Source organism: Ammospiza nelsoni, chromosome 1 (assembly GCF_027579445.1).
Source record: "Ammospiza nelsoni isolate bAmmNel1 chromosome 1, bAmmNel1.pri, whole genome shotgun sequence".
Classification (NCBI taxonomy): domain Eukaryota; kingdom Metazoa; phylum Chordata; class Aves; order Passeriformes; family Passerellidae; genus Ammospiza; species Ammospiza nelsoni.
The window spans coordinates 110,334,034-110,353,540 of NC_080633.1; the positions used below are offsets into that span (position 1 = coordinate 110,334,034).

The 19,507-nt window shown below is 39.5% G+C and overlaps 1 protein-coding gene across 2 annotated transcripts in view; it reads right to left on the reverse strand.

The window, feature by feature from the left end:
• B4GALT6 (beta-1,4-galactosyltransferase 6) overlaps positions 1–18,627 on the reverse strand; it is a 29,627-nt gene extending 11,000 nt beyond the window's left edge. Inside the window, exons 1-3 of one of the 2 annotated variants that reach the window (XM_059468068.1) lie at positions 18,502–18,627; positions 3,189–3,305; positions 2,719–2,832 (exon numbers count right to left, since the gene is read on the reverse strand). In XM_059468068.1, coding sequence (XP_059324051.1) covers positions 2,719–2,832; positions 3,189–3,305; positions 18,502–18,616 — 346 coding nt within the window. In that variant the 5' untranslated portion in view covers positions 18,617–18,627. Of the gene's footprint in view, positions 1–2,718; positions 2,833–3,188; positions 3,306–18,501 lie in introns of those variants that run through there. The other variant, XM_059468079.1, reaches the window with a different exon arrangement.
• Positions 18,628–19,507: the final 880 nt, after the last annotated feature.

The window sequence follows — 19,507 nt, forward strand, 5'->3', positions numbered from 1 at the left end:
AATAAGCTTAGATTATCATAATGGTTGCATCTGAAACTCTTCAATAACCCAAAAAAGAAATCTTATGGAACATGGAATCAAGGTCAATCAACAAAGGACTAGTATATGAACATGTACAAAATAAATTTCTAAAAATTAAAAACTAAATTTAAAAAATCAATTTCAACTAGCAAGAGACAGTAAAGCAACAAGAGCCTTTCAGTTCAAATACAGAATCTAAAAGGAAAATAAAGATAAATAAAGGTCAGAAAGGGAAGGAAATAGCACATGATGTGATTCAGATACCTCAGTATTCTGAGAAAAGTTCAGATGTGATCAGATGACTACAGTTTAAATTAGAAAGAAACATCAAATGGTAGGACAGTATTTAGATGAAGCCTTCAGATAAGGGTGGTTTTAACTCCATGGGGCATGATGAAATTCCATCCAGAGTGTTTAAAAAGAAGCTATAGTAAAACCTGAAGTGTTGGTACTATCAAAAGCACACAGGAGATGAGTGAATAGAAATCAGCATTTTTTCCCCTGTCACTGGTGAGGGGCAGGAGAAAGCATCTCTGTAAATAGCTGCACTTATTATTCACTAGTTCCATCAGTGCCTAGCAGGCTGCAATAAAACGTATTTATACAACCCACAAAATAAGAAAGCTGAGAAAGCAAAAAACATTTTGAAGAAGAAAATCAGGGAAAAACTAATTCAACAAATGATGTAGACACAGAAATCAATAAAGTAAAATTAATTTAAAGTAATAAAGGATGGTTTCTTACTGAAGGAAAAATGAAGCATGCAAAACAAAACAAGCAATATCTGGCTATGCTGCCAGGTAGTTTTACAGTTTATAATGGATTGCACATTAATATGAGCCAACAAAATGTAATTGTACAAAGCCAGAAAATCTCATCCTGGAATGTATTAACTGCTGCTGTGTGGGAAAAAAACCTAAGTTTTCCAAAAACTAATTTGTTTTATAACCAGGATTTAAGCCAGTTATGATGCTTTAGAAAGAAATCAAATTAAGGACAGTCTACAGTGCAAAGAATTCAAGAATTACAAGAGCTTTAGAAACTATGCAGTCTAGAAAGGTTGGGATTATCAGTTTATCTCTAAAGGAACAGACAGATTCTTGCACTGCTCTATAACAAAAAATGGTGTTTTGCTTATAAATTACAACAGCACTGCCCAACCAGTGGGTTATAACCTGTTCTACTGAGTCACACAACAAAGGCAATAGCTATTCCTATTTTAATAGCCTATGTACTTATGTACTAAAATCAAATATGATTTTACCATGCTCCTTTCATGATATAAACTTGACAAGCTGATGCAAAGAAGAGAAGATGTACTTCTGTAATAACCTTAGACTAATTAAACATTCAAAATATACACGATTCAACACTCTCTCTTGCCTGGCTATCTCACACTTCCTACAACATTTCATTAAATTAAAAGACCTTCTGAGATGCTTTATTTAGATTATAATTAGAAAGAGAGATGATGATTAAAAAGTCATACATGGAAACCAAAAAGGGAAACACATATCCCTTGGTTGAAAAGCAACTTATTCAGTGAATTATTTTCTATTAAAATTATTATTCCTCTATTAAATTAAACAGGATAGAAGAAGTACAGAGCAATTACTAACAAAAAAAACACCACCAGCAAAAAAAGGTGGTAAAAGCAGAGCAGTAACAAGGAGATCTATAGAGAAATTATTAGTAGAATGACTTAGTTTTGAACTAATCTGACAGAATTCCACCTGCCAGATACCCTGAAAGCGACATGAAGAATACTAATTATATACATTTTTCAATCAGCAGAAACATCACATCTTGTTTCTCTCTGATTATCCAGATTTGCCATTTGCTGAAATTTTTATGTTTCAAAAAGTAGCTAAAAACTTGCTATTGAAATAATTTGGTTTTATTTGTTTAGATGTTCAATAATATCCAAAAAGGTGATTTTGAAAGTCAAACCCTGTGTCTGGAGGAAAAGAGGTTGAAATAAGGATATTATCATACCATGGGGCTAATTACTACCTGGCTTAAGACAGTTTTCTAAATTATTTAGTTTCATAAGCAACAGCAACTGATCCATACTTTTGGCTGCATGCCTATATATCTAAAATATAAAACAAAGCTTAGAATCTGACGTTATTAAGAAGAAACACAGGTAACAGGCACTGTTTCTGTTTTCTTCAACAGATAAACTCAGTTGAGATTAAAAAAATATTATAATGGAATCTAGATTATCCTAATAAAATCTTTAAAGAAAAATTGATCAGATTTCAGTTCAGCTGCCAGTAACCTTTTTTGGTATGATATGGATCTGAACTGCTATATTAGATATCTAATTAATTGCTCATGCTGAATGACAGCCCACAGATTAAGCCAGATATCTAAAAGACAAGAGGTTAGAATTCTGGAATGCATTACAAATAACTTCAGAAACTATGTGACATTTTCTCTCTTACAAATCAGTAGTTCAATTATTTGATTTCAAATTAGTAAAGGTGATTAATAAAGAGACCAAAACTTCAGTAACACTTTAGTTACACGTAAACTTCTATTAAGCATCATTGTGCATTATCAGATGTATTTTATTAATTAATTTCTGTTATATACTTAGACTTGTTACAATTATATTTTATATTAAAAAACTGTGTTTTGTTTAAAATACAGTTTCATTTACTAGATAAACTTTCAGGTCACTTTAAAACTTACTCATGTAAGGCAGTTTCTCTGGACAAGGCTGATAAGGAGAGTAGGTGAAGTTCTCTGGAAGATACACTGTTGTTTGAGCAACACAGTCACTAGAATTGCTTCCTTCAGGATAATCTTAAAAAGAAGAATTGATTTCTGTAAAAACCTATGTTACCCACTGAAATTGTAACTCATCATCATGCAGGTGAGAGCATTAATTTTTAGCTAACAAATTCCTAGCAGCATGATTTCAAAAGCATTTTATTACTCTAGAGGAATAATAATTAAATACAAGTATCATTCTTATAGCTAATAGAAATATTTCCTACTGAAGTGAACTGATAAATAGTAACTATTTGACCTTGACTCCAATTTCAGAGAAGTAGGATTTGGGTCTAAGTTTTCATAATCAAGCTATGTCATTAATGATTGGCTTTTTTTAAAAATTGAAAAAAGAGGTCTTTTAAAATATACATTAAAAATATTCTTACCTGTACCATTCAGTGTAGTATTTTTGTTAGTGTACAGTCTTATCATGTGTCCTATTGTTTTTACATTTTCTCTCAACATTATACCACGAGCTTGCACCATAAATAGATACGTGTTTGCTGATAAAACAAAAAAGCAATTTTGAATTTGTATTAAAACATTGTATTTCCAAATTATTCTAACATACATCTACAATGTGTTCAACATTTTTTACTGCGTCTGAATCCATGGTCAGTGAACAATAATTTTTTGAGATGAAGGTCCACAGAGTGAAAACTAACAACAATAGAAAAGAATGGCTCTATTCAAACCCAAAACCTACAGATTATCAATACACATTTTATATGACACTTTCATTTCTCTTTAACTAACAAAAAGCAACTGAGACTGACAAGAAAATTTAATCTAGCAATAAAACATTTTCATATGTAGATACACATCTCATATATAGATCTACAAAAAATAATTTAAATATAGGACAAAAAAAGTCAAGAAAATCTTTTAGACCCATATAATGGTTCCTTTTTTACTCACTAGTTAACACAACTTCCAGTCGAAATGTACTGTTTATTCATTCATTCCAAACAGCTGCTTTGTTATACAACTGTTACAAATCTCTGCCAATCTCAAAGTATTAATGTTTTATAATTATACATGAAATATTTATTATAGGCATCAAGAGTGAGTAAATCAACATTCTGAGTAATTAAGTGACTCAGTAACAACAACAGCATGAAATATTCCTCTGTCTCAATCTTGCACCCAAAGCCCCAAATACGATCTCAAGACATTTCTTTGTATTCAACAGAAGTTAGTAAGGTAGAAATTAAGCTGCATTTATATCTGAGTGAGCAAATGCCTACTCAGGACTCAAAGAGCTAAAGAAATATTGCAAAGGGAAGGACAAATGGTCAAAGGGATAATCTGTCACTTCACCTACATTGAGCACCCAGTTCTCTGGGGAATATTTGGCACCCTGTAACCAGCAACCACCCTAACAACAAAAAAATGCTCTGCATCTTTGAGGGCAAGAACTAAACATACCAGGGATGAAAAATAAGTAAAAAGATTAAAGAAAAGTTAGAGAATTATCTCAGGAACTCCATCAGATGGCCTAGCACCAGTGGCATGACACAAGTAACTTCAGATCAACCAACAACTTCTTATAGCCTGACACAGGGAGACCAGAGCCAAAGAGAACTGTGTATGAGGGACTGGGGGCATTTCCAGAGGAAAACACAGTGCTGAATTCCACCACGTTAGCAAATAATACTACCAACACCCACAGAGATAAAAAACCAGCTTAATCTTTCAAGGAATTGTATTTCTAAGTCCTACAATAATGTTTCAATTTTTAAATGAATGAATGAGGGGTTTCCCCTGACTTTCAAAGAACTCCTTATTAAAACAAGGAATATTGACAGCTAAAAAAGAGGTTCTGAACATGCCAGGTGCCATGAATGGCATGTAATTCTCAAACCCTTGGCCAGCATGACCAACTGCATGTGTTAACAAGAGTTTACATGAGTGTAAACATGTTTACAGCTGCTACAATCCTGAAGTTGTCTCAACACTTTCTGGCCACCCAAACAGAAGCAAAATAAAACAAAAAAGCTAAATCCTTAGCCTGACAACAGGTAGGAAATCCCAGAAGAACGATTCTTACCAGGATTCAAGACAACAGATAACATTCAGATTTCTTTTCACAAAAATTACACAAAAACTTCTCAAAATTTTAACCCAATTCATGGAAAGTACCACACTGTGGTTCAAATTGTTTCATTCCATTTGTAGTTTTCCATTCAGATACCAGGATTTTTGGGGCGTCTCTACAAAGCATTTCAAGGAATCTGTACAATTCATTCATTCATATATGAAGTTACCTACTCAAGAAACCTCCTCCTTTTGGAATCAAAATAAAGGCATTTTGATCTGTTCCTCCAAGAACAATTATTTACCTTCAAACAAATGATTTCAAAATTCAAGTTTTTTTCCTGAAAGTAAAATCATGTATATATTTGCCTTTCAAATAGGACCAAAAATTCTTAAATAACAAGAAATGTCTTTCTTCAAACTTTAATATATTTTAAATTGGTATCATCTTTTCCCCCAAATAAGTTTTTTTCTCCCATAGGTACAGCTCTTCTCTTCAATATCTTCCTATTCCAACACTAAAATAAAGTGGGTTTTTTAATATAAATCCGTTAGTAAATACTGATTTCAGAGCTAATCTCTGGAAGACTGTGTGCTTTATTCTTCTTTTTAATGTGATACCAAAAGCTAAAGTTACTTGAATTTTTAACTCTGCAGAAGGTTTATAGAGCTTTCAGCAGGTTTATAGAAGGATAATTCACATAAACCAGGTGTGGTACGTTGATGTGGCTAACACCTAGGTCCTCACTAAGTTGCTTGCTCCCTCCTCTGAAATTAAACGGAGGAAACAATAAAAAGGGGAAAAGTCTTACGAACCTGATATAGTAAAGAATGGAGAGTAAGAACTTTCAAACAAGTCCACAAAAAAAAAAACAAGAGGCCATATAAATGTTCTCAATTTTTATGGGAAATGTTATTGCAGTTAATGTAGACATAAACCTTGGAAAAACAAGATTTCCTGCAAAAGCACCTACATCTTCCCTTTAGTGAAGTACTTACCCCTTGACACAGGAGAAAATTTGAACAAACACACAAGACCTTTGTGAAAGTTAGAAAAGGCATTTGTCTCAAAATAGAAATCGTGAAAAGACAATTGAAAAAACCCAACCAGGTAAAGCCTGCTGCCACCTTGGCTTAAGTATGCAAGAGCTGCTCCTGCTGCCAGGAAGATCCAACCTTGCCATGTTTTTATCAAGTAATTCTTGTAGTCTACCTCCTCTTTCTTGCTGAGCTGCTTGTCAACTCACTATCCAACTTTACGCAAATACAACAGGAATTCATCAGGAATGAAACATTGTCCTTTCTGGGCTGGTTTTTTTCCCCACTACCTGGCTCTCCAGCACAATCACGGTTACAAGGAGTTCAGATCTCCTCAGTTCATTCCACCATCATTCAGCAGCTGCTTAGGTAGCAGCAGATGCTTGAACGGCCAATTAATTACATCAGAAGCTAAAACATCAGGAAAAAATCAAATCTATTAATTTAGTCCTAAAAACAAATCTCATCTCCTGGCACAGGTTTGTTGGCAAAGAGCTGTGACCAAGAGTGCAGCTCAGGTGCCACACCACCCAGCAGCAACAGCAACAAAGTATTCAACCCCCAGAGGCCAAAACATCAACAAAGAAAAGCAGCTTTTCTTTCAGTGGGGTGGGGGATGACTGACAGCAGAAGGCAGCCAGATAAAACTCCAGAGGGTTCCTGGTGTGCCCTGAAGGAAACTTCCTGCCACAAGTGCCAGAGTCAGTGAGGGGAAGTGATCTGCAGAACTTCATACTTACCAAGGAGGAGGGATTCACTGGGGACATGAAGATCAAAGGCAGCCTCGGCTGCAGAGATCATGAGATGGTGTAAGTAACTCAGGATCCATGGGGCAGGAAGAAGCAAAAGAAAGCTCACAACCCTGGATTTCAAGAAAGCAGACTTTGGCCTCTTCAATTATCTGAGTGGTGGAGTCACATGGGATAAAGCCCTCAAGTGAAGATAGGGGCAAGAAAACTGGGTAATATTCAGGGATATTCCTTCAAGCTTACAAGAGATCCATGTCAACAGCTATGAAAACAGGTAAAATGCCAGGAGGCCTGCATGGATGAACAAGGACCTCCTGTGAAAAAAACCCAAATTGCTTCAGTGAGAAGAAGCAATCACAGGGAATGCAGGAGGAATACAGAAAAAATACTTGAGCATCCAAGGATGCATGTAGGAAACCTAAAGCCCAGATGGAACTGAGTCTGGCCAGGGATGTCAAAGACAGCAAGAATCATTTCCATAAGTACAAAGGCAATAAGAAGAAAATTCAGTGAATACATTGCTTGATGAGAAAGACACACACAGATAAGTCTGCAATACTCAATGTCACCTTTTCTCAATTTTTATTAACAATACCAGTCTTCAGAAAGGGCAACTCCCTGAGACCAGTCTGGAGCAAGGAAGTTGTACTCTTGCCCTTGGTGGAAGAGTTAAGCAAACAGGACACAGGTTAAGTTCATGGGCCCTTATAGGGTGTACCAAGTGCTCAGGGAGATGGCAGATGTCATTGCACAGCCACTCCTGACCATCTGTGATTGATCATGATGAGTGGAAGAAGTGCCTGAGGACTACAGGAAAGCAATTGTCACTCCTATCTTCAAGAAGGAAGACCCAGAGAAGTACAGGCTGATCAGCCTCAGCTTGATCCCAGGGAAGAGGGTGGAGGGTAATCCTGGAAACCATTCTTCGAGTACGTAAATTACAAGAAAATCATCAGAAACAGTCAACCAACTGGAAACCTCTGATGAAAGACAGATAAGGAAAGAGCAGGGGGCATTGTCTACCAGGACTTCACTAAGCATTTCACACTGTATCCCATAAGACTCTCATAGACAAACTGTTGATGTACAGGCTGGCTAAGCAAATGGTGAGCCGGATCAAAAGCTGACTGACCGAGCCCAAAGGGTGAGGTCAGTGACCAGTGATGTAGCCCAGGGGTCAATACCAGGTTCATTCCTTTTTAACACCTTCATTAATAATCTGGATGACAGGCAGAACAGAACCTCACAAAGTTTATTTAAGACACAAAAGGGGGGTAAGTAGCTGGTATGCCAAAGGGCCATGCTGCCACTCAGAGGTACCTCAGCAGGCGGGAGAAATGTGCTGACATGGACTTCATGCAGTTCACAAGGAACAGTGCAAATTTCTGCATCTGGGGAGGAACAACCCCAGATACCACAGTATGCTTAGAGGCATCCAACTGGAAAGCAGCTTGACAGAAGAGGTTTTGGAGTCCTGGTGGACATCAAGTGGAACACGAGCCAGCAATGTGCTGCAAAGATGGCCCACAGCATCCTGGGATGCATTAGGAAAAATGCTGCTAGCAGGTCAAGGTAATTATTCACAGCCTTCACTCAGCACTGTTCAAGCCACACGTGTTGTGGTGTCCAGTTCTGAGCTCCACAGTAGAATAGAGAAGAACGTGGACATCCTGGAGAGCATCCAACAACAGGCCATGAAGAAGACAAAGGGACTGAAGCATCACTTCTATCAGGAAAGGCTGAGAGAGCAGGGATTGTTGATCCCCAAAGAGAAAGTTCAGGGGCCACATTACTGTGTACAAAGGGCATGTGTATGTGTACACAATGTCTGTGAAGGGAAGGTGCAAAAAGGGACAGAGCCAGCCACTTTTCAGTGGTGCTCAGGGACAGAACCAGAGGCAGTGGGCACAAACTGAAACACAGGATGTTCCACCTGAACACCAGGAAACACTTCTATACTGTGAGTGGGACAGAGCACTGGCACAAATTGCTCACAGTGGTTGTGGAGAATTTCCTCAGAAATATTCTAAAACCTTCTGGACAAGGGCCTGAGCAATTGGTTCCAAGTGGTACTTCTTGAGTAGGGAGGTTGGACTAGATAATCTCCAGAGATCCCTTCCAACACCAACTAATCTGTGATTTTTCAACTACTTTTGTCTTTCTGCATTTGTACCAACCATCGCTGTCACAGTGCCAGGCAAAGCACAAACCAGGAAGGCAAAATTTCACATGTAACCAAAGAAAACATCTAACAATGTAACACCTAGAAGCAATTTTATTCATATTCTTCTTAATTCACTGCACATGGTTCATAATAAGTAAAAAAGCAAATTTTTGGCTCCAGAAACATAGTATCCAGGCTGTCACACAGTTTACAGGTTAATCAGATGGAAAGCGCAGTGAGGAATATAAGACAACACACACACATAGTACACCTTGGAATCAATACTATACTCATTGTTCCATCTCAAGCAACTGCAAGTGTCAGCTCAGAGCTCATAACTAATTCACATGAAGTTTTCCTATCAATTGGTCCAGATCTGCATCAGCAATCATGAACACACAGCCCCACGTCAATAATCAAAAGTCCTAGTCTGAGGGCATTATATAAAAATCATTCTAATAACACACATTACAGCATTAAAGGGGTCATCCTGTATTTCAGAGGACATATTAAAAGTATCAGATGAATAATTTTTTCTCTCAAATTTTTATAGCTCACTAGTTATTAATAGTTTTATCTGCTAGACTGTTGGGGAGGGCAATGCATTAATTTTAAAAGTATAAAAAAATGTAAAAATGGCTCAATGTTTTATATCAGGTGGCTTTTTGTTATTTAGGTATTCACTTGAAGACTACCCCTTTTTTTAAAGAAAATTAAATCATTCACAGATCACTCTCCATTAGGGAATCAAGCTCCTTCCAAGCAGTACACCAAAAAATCAAAGCACTTCTCACAATATTGGATTTAGTTTATCATCCCACAATTTCACAGGAAAAGCACAAGACTCATTTTTATATAGAAACTTAGTTATCATGCTGTACTCGTACACCAAAGCAAAGCCAAAAATATATGCCATGCACTTCGAAGCAACCAATGTAGTAAAATATACAACAGGACAAGTGAGTTTGAAACTGGGTCAATGACTGACATTCTGAACAGGACTAGGAAGTTAGAAATGTGATGACTTTAAAAACACAGAAGAGTATTAATTATTACCAAAAATTATTTTTAAATACCAAACAAAAATGGACAAACTTGGAGGCCACAAACTTGATTTTCAAATGCAGCTTTCATTCTACCAAAGCAAAACCAGAAAACCAAGGCCAAACAAACCCAACAACATGGAAAAAAGCACTATGTCAAGAATATTTTCAAAGCAATTAACAAAAAGTTAGCATGCCCCTTTAAAAAAAAAATGCTCTATCATCAGAGCAGTTATAGCAACATTATTTACTGATCTTCCCGGGAAAAAAAATGCTGATAAACTCAGATAGGAAATATTTCATAGAGAACCCATGGATTCTGCAAGATCCAAATATGGTAAACATGGCTTTACGGGCAATAGGTCTTGACAAATGACCATTTCACCATTGCCCCTAAAGTTATTCATCTGCTAGTCAACACCTGTTTTCATGGGACTTCTGAAAAGCAAATTCAACATATTACATTAAAATTGGTACGGATTCAAACAGGTTAACAGAAAGGTCTCCACTAGTAATTGTAAATGGGGAATCATCTCATGGGAGCATTTCTAGAACAAGTCCCACAAGGGTCTCTTCTTATCTCAAGGTTATAGGATATTGTTCTCTGCCAATAGAGTATTTCTAACTCCAGTATTGCTGAGTTCACACATGGAAAATTGACACAGAAGTGTTAAAGATTAAATTCTATGATTAATCTAAATAAACAATAAATAGATTGCTGAGATTGCTTCTGAAATATCTCAGTTACAATTCCAGGAGCTAGAATATTCTCTGCAGTATAATGACTTTAGTCTGTGAAACTGATTCATTAAACAATTTAGCTGTGAAGGACAATATCCCAAGTAATATAAGACTGCTGTAAACTGGTTCCTATTCAACAACGGAAATCTACAACAAGCATCAATAAATACTATTGCAGGTGTCCAACTTCCTTAGCACTATATTTATTTTCACACATTTGTTGTTAATCAGAAGTTGTTTTTAAAACAGATACAACAGCATGAAAAAAGAAAAAAACTTTGTGCCTTGAAATATATTCTTTACTTGATTTGTTTTTCAATATTCAATAGCAGTTTTGCACTATTTGTAAAATAATAATAAATCCAATCTTATGTCACAGGGATAGTGAGACTGCATTTGAGTCTGTATATGTATACCTCCTTATAAGAAAAATCTTAGAAAGACATAAATCACCTCAATCTGTTGAAAAAAAAAAAACCAAAAGCTACCAGTGTTTCTGGTGGCTAACAGTGATCTTTCAAATGGTGCAGATGACAAATCTGTATCAGCTGCAACAGAGAAGCTCCAAATTGTTTTTTTATACTTCAGACAACCTCTGTATATTCTCTGCAATAGTGGATATGTCAAATGGATGAATCCTCTGACTGCAAGCCTGAGGAATTGGATAAATATCAGTTCACTGTTTATTGGGAGACAGCAAATGATGGGATCTCCATTTACAGTGAAAAAATTGAATCAAAATTTCTTTCCCTAACAGTAGTTTTAAGCATAATAAGGATTTAATGTTCAATAAAATTTCTAACATATTTGATACTATTCTATCCTCTCAGGCTATTCGTTGATTATACAGTAAGCTGTAGAATAATTCAATAAATGCACAATGAACTGAAGGTAAAGAAGGACAAGCACAAATCTAAGAAAGTGAACTGACCATTGGCAATACCTTGCAAAAAACCATCTTTTGTATTTTAATGTCCTGTACCAAATTTCTGCACTGTGCTCACAAGAATCTAGCACTGGATCCCACACAAAGCATAATTATTTCATGCTGCTCCCCATAATACGATTGCATAATTTGAATACAAAAGATTACCTAAGAGTAAGAGCTATAGAAAAGCAAGTAAAAATAGTCACTTGTAGAAATAGTCTTATTAATCAAAAGCCAGTAGATAAGCTATCTTTCACCACAGACAGATGTGGAAATGGTTAAAGCTTTGGCCCTGTCAGTAAGGCATCACAATTCAGATGTCCCCCATAAATGTCCCCAGGGTATACAATCTCTCCTTCTCAACCCATGAGAAGAATGCATTCAAATAACTGGCTGGTTGAAGTGAAAACTCATTTCACATGATGTCTCATAATTACTTTGTCCTTGTGCAGTTAGCTGCACACCCTAAGTATCTGGGGTTTTTTCTGTTTTCTGACTAAGAACCACATCACAAAATGAATACTGATTGAAATCTTACGCAGGCAAGTTCCCTGACAAATAACAAGTAATATCTAAGTGCTTTAGGAAAACTATCAGATAAAAATGCAGAACAACTGATTCAGAAATAAATATGCATGTTTAGTCAAAGTTAATCTGTTGGTAAAAGTGAAAGACAGTCATGAATGACAGAGCTACAATAATTTATTCCGAATCAAGTGCTAGGAATGACTGTGCTGGGCCAACATAATGGAGAAGTCTTTGTGCCTCCCAGACCAAGGCAGAAAATGTGCCCACGACACTCCCCGAGTTCAGGGGGTTCAAGGAGCTCAAGCACTTAGTCAGAATGCTGAGGAACATTTGATCACTGGAAATCAGAGATCAAGCAGAGTGTTTAAACCTCCATTTCCTCTCTGCACAAGATAAAAAAAGTCCCTATTAATCAGAAAGTAAACCACAATTTCACAGGTAAAGGATTTGATGCAATTTGTCAGAGCGATATGAAAAACTGCAATGCAAGCAAGAAGAAGACCTCTGTAGATAATGAAACTACTCCTGCTCCAAATGAAGCCTCTAATAACAGGTGAACTTTAACAATGGAATATAGCTGAAAATAGCTCCCAAACAACAACCAGTTCTGTAGTGCAGGCATTTCCCTGCAGAAATTATGAAACAACGGGACAGACAAGTTTCATTTACTCAAGAAACTTGTAAGAGACCCATGAGAATAATTCCCTAGAAAGAAATAAAAGAAGGCAATGACAGGGAAAGAAAAACACTAACATGAACATCTACCACACCCTGCAAAACTCATCAGCCTTTAATCAGATACTTCCACACAGCATGAGAAAAAAGCAAGCTGTATTAGTCCTATTTCAGTGCAGCAAACCTATACACAGGCTCTATTACAAAACCCTCAGACAAGGTATTACCAGCCACCTATCATTGTGGCAAGCACAGTCAACAGTATCCTGCCCTGTACTGGCAACAGTATAACCAGCACATCGATAGGAGCAATTGTTGTCTCTTCAGCTTGTAAAATCATATTTGTCCAGTTCGGGCATCCCAGTAACAACCAAACATTAATACCAAAACAAGCCCAGAGGAAACCTTCCAAAATCAAGCATATTATGTACAAGCAGAAACTAAAATAAATGGGTTTGCTCAGTCTGAAATAAATGGCTAAGAGGAGGGTGCATTTTTTTTTTTTTTTTTTTGCTGTCTTCAGCAATACAGTATTCTTGTAAAGAGAAGACTAAACTGAACACTTGAAAGTAGTCAGTCAAAAAACACAAGGCAATGAACATAAGGTGGGCTATTACAATTACATATTACAATTTTGTCACACTTGTCTGACCCTGGAACAGGTTTCTGAGAGACACAGCAAAATCTTCATCCCCGGATTTATTCCAAAACTCAAGTGGACATGACTGAGAAATGTGATCCAGTAGGATCTGCTTTCAGCAGGAGGTTGGATCAGGTGACTTCCAGGTGCCCCTGCCAATCTAAATTATTCTGTAATCAAACAGCAAGTCTTTAGAAATGCCACAACTGCCACAGATGCCAGTAACAAAGAATAGCAGCACAAAGGCTGTGCCCATATTTATGGGCTCAGCACCTGAAAGCCATGATAAGCATTTATTTTGCTGATAGCATTTTCAGGACTCTTTTCTCTATTTCTGCACAAGTTCAAAAAGGAGTGATATCATTCTTCCTATTAGGAAAACTAGTAACAGAACAGGAAATAGATTTATATAAAATTGTGAGCTAAAACCAATAGACATTATTCCAAGTTCCATGCAAGCTGCCTTTTGGTTGGGACTAACAAAAAAGTAGCAAGATTTTAATGAAAGAAGCAGAAGATCACAAGAGAGAAAACATGAGCTGTTTTTTCCTCCTCAAACTCATTTCACCCTTCAGAATTCTTAGTTACTGATGTCAAAGCAGACTGCATCTTCTTTGATCACTGCACTGTTTCATAACCAGTTCTTACTTGAACTGCAAGGTAGACAAGCTAGAATCTCAGAATAAGCTGAGTTGGAAAGGACCCATCAGGACCATGGAGTGCAACTACTGACCCTGCACAGGACACTCCAAGAACGTCACCATGTGCCTGAGAACGTTGTCCAAGCACTTCTTGAACTCTGTCAGGATGATGCTGTGACCTCTTCCCTGGAGAGCCTGTTCTAGTACTCAAGCACTCTCTGGCTGAAGAACTAGACTGCAATCGACTACAATATGGAGAGCTCTAAGAGACTCTTCCTCCCAATCTGGCAAAGGTTCTCTGCTGCAACAACACAGAAAGGAATAACCCAGGGATGAATAAGAGATCATTTTATGAGATCTGTCCAATGTAATTTCAGTTTTAATGCTGAGGGCAAATGGGAAAAACAGGAAAAAAAGAATTTTCTCTTGCAGTACTCAGAGTGGTTTGGCAGTGAAATTAGACCAGCAAATGCTCTCCCATGGTCACCATTGCCTTGTTAATTTGTCTTATTCTCCTAACCTTTGGATCCTTTCCATGATGTAAACTCAAACCTACAAATTGGTTCTGGATGGCTGTCAGGACCAGACATAAATTGAGTCCCTTTTATTACTGCTTTTATCTATAACACTGAAAAAATCCCCATGTTGGTGCCAAATATTCCTGCTTTTAGGAATTTATTCTAGCTTCTTCAGCCTTTAACTAATACACGAATATTTGTAACTTTCAATGAAGTTGCAGAATCACAGGCTATTAATTCAAGATCAGAAATTTCAGTTTCTGCTTTTACCAGAGGAGCACAAAATGAACTACTGTCACAAAAGTGGTCATTCTGGAGAAGCAGCACATCTTATCTCCTTTTATTAAATACTTGAGACTATCTCACAGAAGTGTCATTAAACATTTAAATGAAATTTTTAAATTTTAAGCATTTTAAATGTTTTCGACCATTTTAACTTGCCATCCTATCTATTGAGGTTTCCCTCTGAAACATCCACTGAATTAAACAAGAAAAATTAAAATTAGAAAAATATTTGTCTTCTCTAATTAATAGTTAGAAATCATTCTGCTGTTGTGTTTCAGCTCCTCTGATTATCAAAAGACTACCAAGGTGCTGAGGTAGGGTTGCCATCACCTCTACCTCATCCAATTATCTGTGCTTACAGAAAAGGGAAAAGCAGGCACAAAAACAATCCCAACAATTCTTCTCAACCATTTAAACCATACATATTTTATATTAATTGCAGTCTTCATCTCAAAACACAGAACCACATCTGAAAACATGAAAATGTGGTTTTCCTCCCCTTGTATTCTGAAGTACAAGGAATAATAAAAGCTTCTGTTTCCCAAAGAACTAACATTCTGAGGGTTCTCTACAAAAACTGAACAGTGATATTATTGCAATATCCGGAATTATGGTGCAAATGAAAACTTTTAAGCATTAGACAAATAATTAAATACCTTAATATAAGTAATTCCGACTTCTTTCTTCTAAACAAATTGTCGATACTTCAAGTTGATCTAAACTCCATTTGTTACAAAATTTGTGGTTTTGTCCAAAAAAATGCAGTAATTCTATTTTCTAAATAGTTTGAAGGACAGAGGGAATGTGACAGTGACCTCTTTGAGAATTCTTCCAGTGCTAAGGGCTTACATGTGCAGGTATCTTTTCCCTTTGATAAACCATGAATTGCTTACTAAGGGGGACTCCCACTCCATTAGCCCATAAGAACTCAAAATTTCAATCAACTTTGACATCTCACAAAATCATTCTGCTGCATAACTTGTGTATTTTTCCTCTCCCACCTTCCAGTACACTGCTGCTCCATAAAACATTTGGGAGTCCAACTTCTCCCTCTCTTTTCAGTTCCTCTGACTACCACAAGAAGAAGCCAGCCACGGAGCAGCTCCAGTTCCCTACAACAAAATCAGTATTTTCTTTGTCTCTGACATTGTGCCTTGTAGCTTGTTGAGGAAGAAAATGTTCTGTTGAACTAAAATATCTTCAGTGAAACACATCTTTCTTTACACATAAATTACAACAGATCCCAACCATTTATGACTTAGATGCAGAACATTTTTAATGAAAAACTGCTAACAGGTAAGGTGGCTGAGCTTCAATAAGCAACCTTTAGCCTTCCTTCTCTCCACACACAGAATCAGCCTTGACTTAGATGTATCTACTTCATTACACACAGTAAAAAGGTGCAAGTACAGTGAAATATTCTATTCTATCACAATAAGCAAATGCCATGAGCATAAGATTATTAGATGAATCATCTGCTTATAAACTTGGGTGCTCCTAAGTGTTTTGAGACTCTTCTGTTCTTACAACTTACATTTTCACTATACTGCCAGGAAGCTTGTTAGTTTTTAGATAATATCTGACCTTCTTTCTCTCCATTCCACACAGTAACATTTTAACGAGCAATTCCTGGGAAATCAGCATTACATCTGCAAGCTGATAGGCTGAGATGTAAAACTTTCCCACTGCCCTTCACCATTTTCTATTCTCTTCCCCAGGATCCTTCAGACCAGCAGAGGACAGCAGCATTTCAAGATGGACCTAAGAAGTGCCAGAGACAAGGAATAAGTTCATTATTGCCTGGTTTTGACTTAAGCTGGATAAGTTCACACTACAGTTAGGGCAGCACAGCATTGATCAGTGGCTGGAAAGAGCTGTAATTTCACAAACTCATGTAACTAGCCAAGATTTTTGTTAAACCACATCTTGAAAAGGCCAACTACAGTATTTGTGTCTGAGACAAGAAGAGAGACTAGTTTGAGTATTATTCTTTTTTCCCTTAGACCAGATCTAATTAACCTACCCCAAGAACACTTTTCGTACTGTTGATTTCATTTCATTCCCGGTACAAAGGAAGCTGAAAGATATGAAATTCCCAATAGCTGAGCAGAAAGATGAAGTCAGAAATTTAAAGCCTCATCACTAAAGGCTCTGATTCTGAGCAAGGGACTGCATAAGCCTTGCTTTGTGAGACAGGTTCTTCCTAACAAAGTAGCCACTGGCAAGAAACATTTAAGTAACAAAGTAAAACTACAGCTGCATACATTATATTAGATGTTATAAGTTTCACTTACAAAGATGTAGAAACTGCAGTCAGCTATTTAAATCATGTATCAATTACTTGCAATTAAAGGCTACTTTACATATATGTCCTGCATCAGCATCTCAAAGACCTAAGATGCCTAAGTGGACATCAGCATCATTCTCACTTGGAAGACTACACCAGATCCCTTTCAAGAGGAAAACACTGACAGACAAAAAAGTTCTGAACTCTAATCCTATAAATATATCTTCTAATATTTTTCTGTATTTACTTGAACTAGAAAAATAATTGGCAAACTTGTAAATATTGTAGGAAGTATGGAAGTAAAGGAAAACCACAGAATGATAGGTGAACTATATAGAACTATTTAAGTATAGAAGCAACAACTGCACCTTGAAAGTGTTTACAAGTTAAATAGGAGATAGTGAACAAGAGGGAGCCAAAAAACATAAAGACACAATCAACAGGAAACAATTCCTGAAGATTCAGTGATCACACCAGTGTGGACATTTTGTAGTAATGACTGCAGAGAGAAGTTTTAAGCACTAAGGATGAAGAGAGAGATGATTTGGCAAGTACTTAGGTAGCACCTAATAAGCAAGGAGATGTGCAGAAATATGTGGCAATGTTCCCTGGGGGAAAAAATGAAAACATTCCCTAATCAAGGAACACACAACACAAGGAAATCCCACAGAGCACCATATAGGATACCACTGGCCTTATCTCTGGGGTAATGCTAACCAGTTTTAAAAGGATCTTCCACTGAGAAAAAGCCTGATGGTCTCCCAGTAACAGCAGAAGAGTGAACTAAGAAAACCAGCAAATTTTTTTGGTTTGTGTTAGAAACAAACTTGAACAGTTGTTTTATGAAGCTTCTTCTAAATCAGAGGGTTTGTCTCCCTCTGAAGTGATTCCTTCAGAAGCAGAAGAGTTACCAAACTGTAAAACCTGTGAAGAGAGAGAGATCCCTCTAACAGAAGTAAAAAAACAAATATTCAAACCGATCCTTCATTTTTATTCACACGGGCTTTATTATTAATGCAGTTACTAACAATCTGAAAGATTAATACATTTAAGTGACTCCAGCAGTTTTGTAGTTCTTTCCCAATTCGTACCACTGTAACACGACGAAACGCTGAGCCGCTTCAGTGCCTCGCTTTGCCAGCCGGAGAAGCAAGGGCAGCATCCACCTACCTCGCGATGGCAGATGAACCTTCTAGAGCGTTTGAAAGCAGCAGAACAAAGATGCGGGATGCGCGCACGTTACCGCCGCCCCCGCCGGCCGCCCCGACCCTTCCCGGGCGGGCGGGATCGCGTTCCCACAGCCGAGCCGCCCCTGGCCCGGCGCCGCCCGTGCCCTCCCCGCCGCGGTGCCAGCCCGGGGGAGGCGGGCGCGCCCCCGGCCCCCGCCCGCAGCCCCGCTCCCTACGGAGGCGGCTCCGGACTCACCGATCCCGGGGGCCACATAGATGAAGTAGAGGCAGGACGAGGAAAAGGAGAAGAAGAAGATGAAGGCGAGCATGGAGCGGTTGGAGACGCGCAGCACCTTCCGCAGCAGGGGCATCCTCCCGCCGCGCCGGCCGCCGGCCGCTCTCTCAGTCCCGGCGAGCCGCGGCGGCGCTTCCGAGGGGGAGGCGGCCCGCTCCTCCCATGGATCGGGCGGCGAGAAGGTGACGAGGGGGCGAGGGGAGCTCCCGCCCTCCGTCCGTCCCCGGGAGCGGGGCTGGCAGGGGCAGCGCCGCGGCGTGCGGAGGAGGGCGGGCGGCGGCGCTTTGTGGCCGCTCCTGCTGTCTCCTCGCGGGCGGCCGAGCGGCGATGCCCGCCCGCCTCCGCGCTGCGCCTCCGGGCGGGCTGAGCCGCCGCCGGAGGGAGGGGCCCCCTTAGCGCTGCCGCGGGGCTCGGGGAACGCTCCCGCCGCTGCTCACATGCCGCCGGGCGCCGCGGCCACCCGCGCTCCCGCCTGCAGTCCCCGTACTAGCGGCGGCGGCGGCCGCAGCAGCAGCAGCATCCCCGCTGCGGGCAAGCAGAGTCACCTCCGCGCTGCGCCCAGCCCAGCCCAGCCCAGCCCAGCCCAGCCCGGCTCGGCCCGGCCCCACGGCTCCCGCGCCGCCCCGCACCGGGAGGAGCCGCGCGGCCGCTGCGGCGGTTGTGGCGCGCGCGAGCCCCGGCGCGGCGGCGGCACTGCGGGACCGCAGCGGGCGGGCGCGCGCCAGCCCCGCCCCCACGGGCCCGCAGGCCAATGGGAAGCGAGAGAGGAGCGAGCCCGCGGCCGCCGATTGGCTGTTGCGCGCGCACCGTTGCTATCAGCGGGCTGCGGGAGGGGGGTGGGGCAGGGAGCCGTGAGGCGGATCGGCCGGGCCCCGCGTCCCGCCCCGCCCGGTCGGCATGTGTGCACACCTTCTCTGTGCGCAGTCACCTCCGCCTTGTGCGGAACACAAGGGGCCAGGCTCCTGCC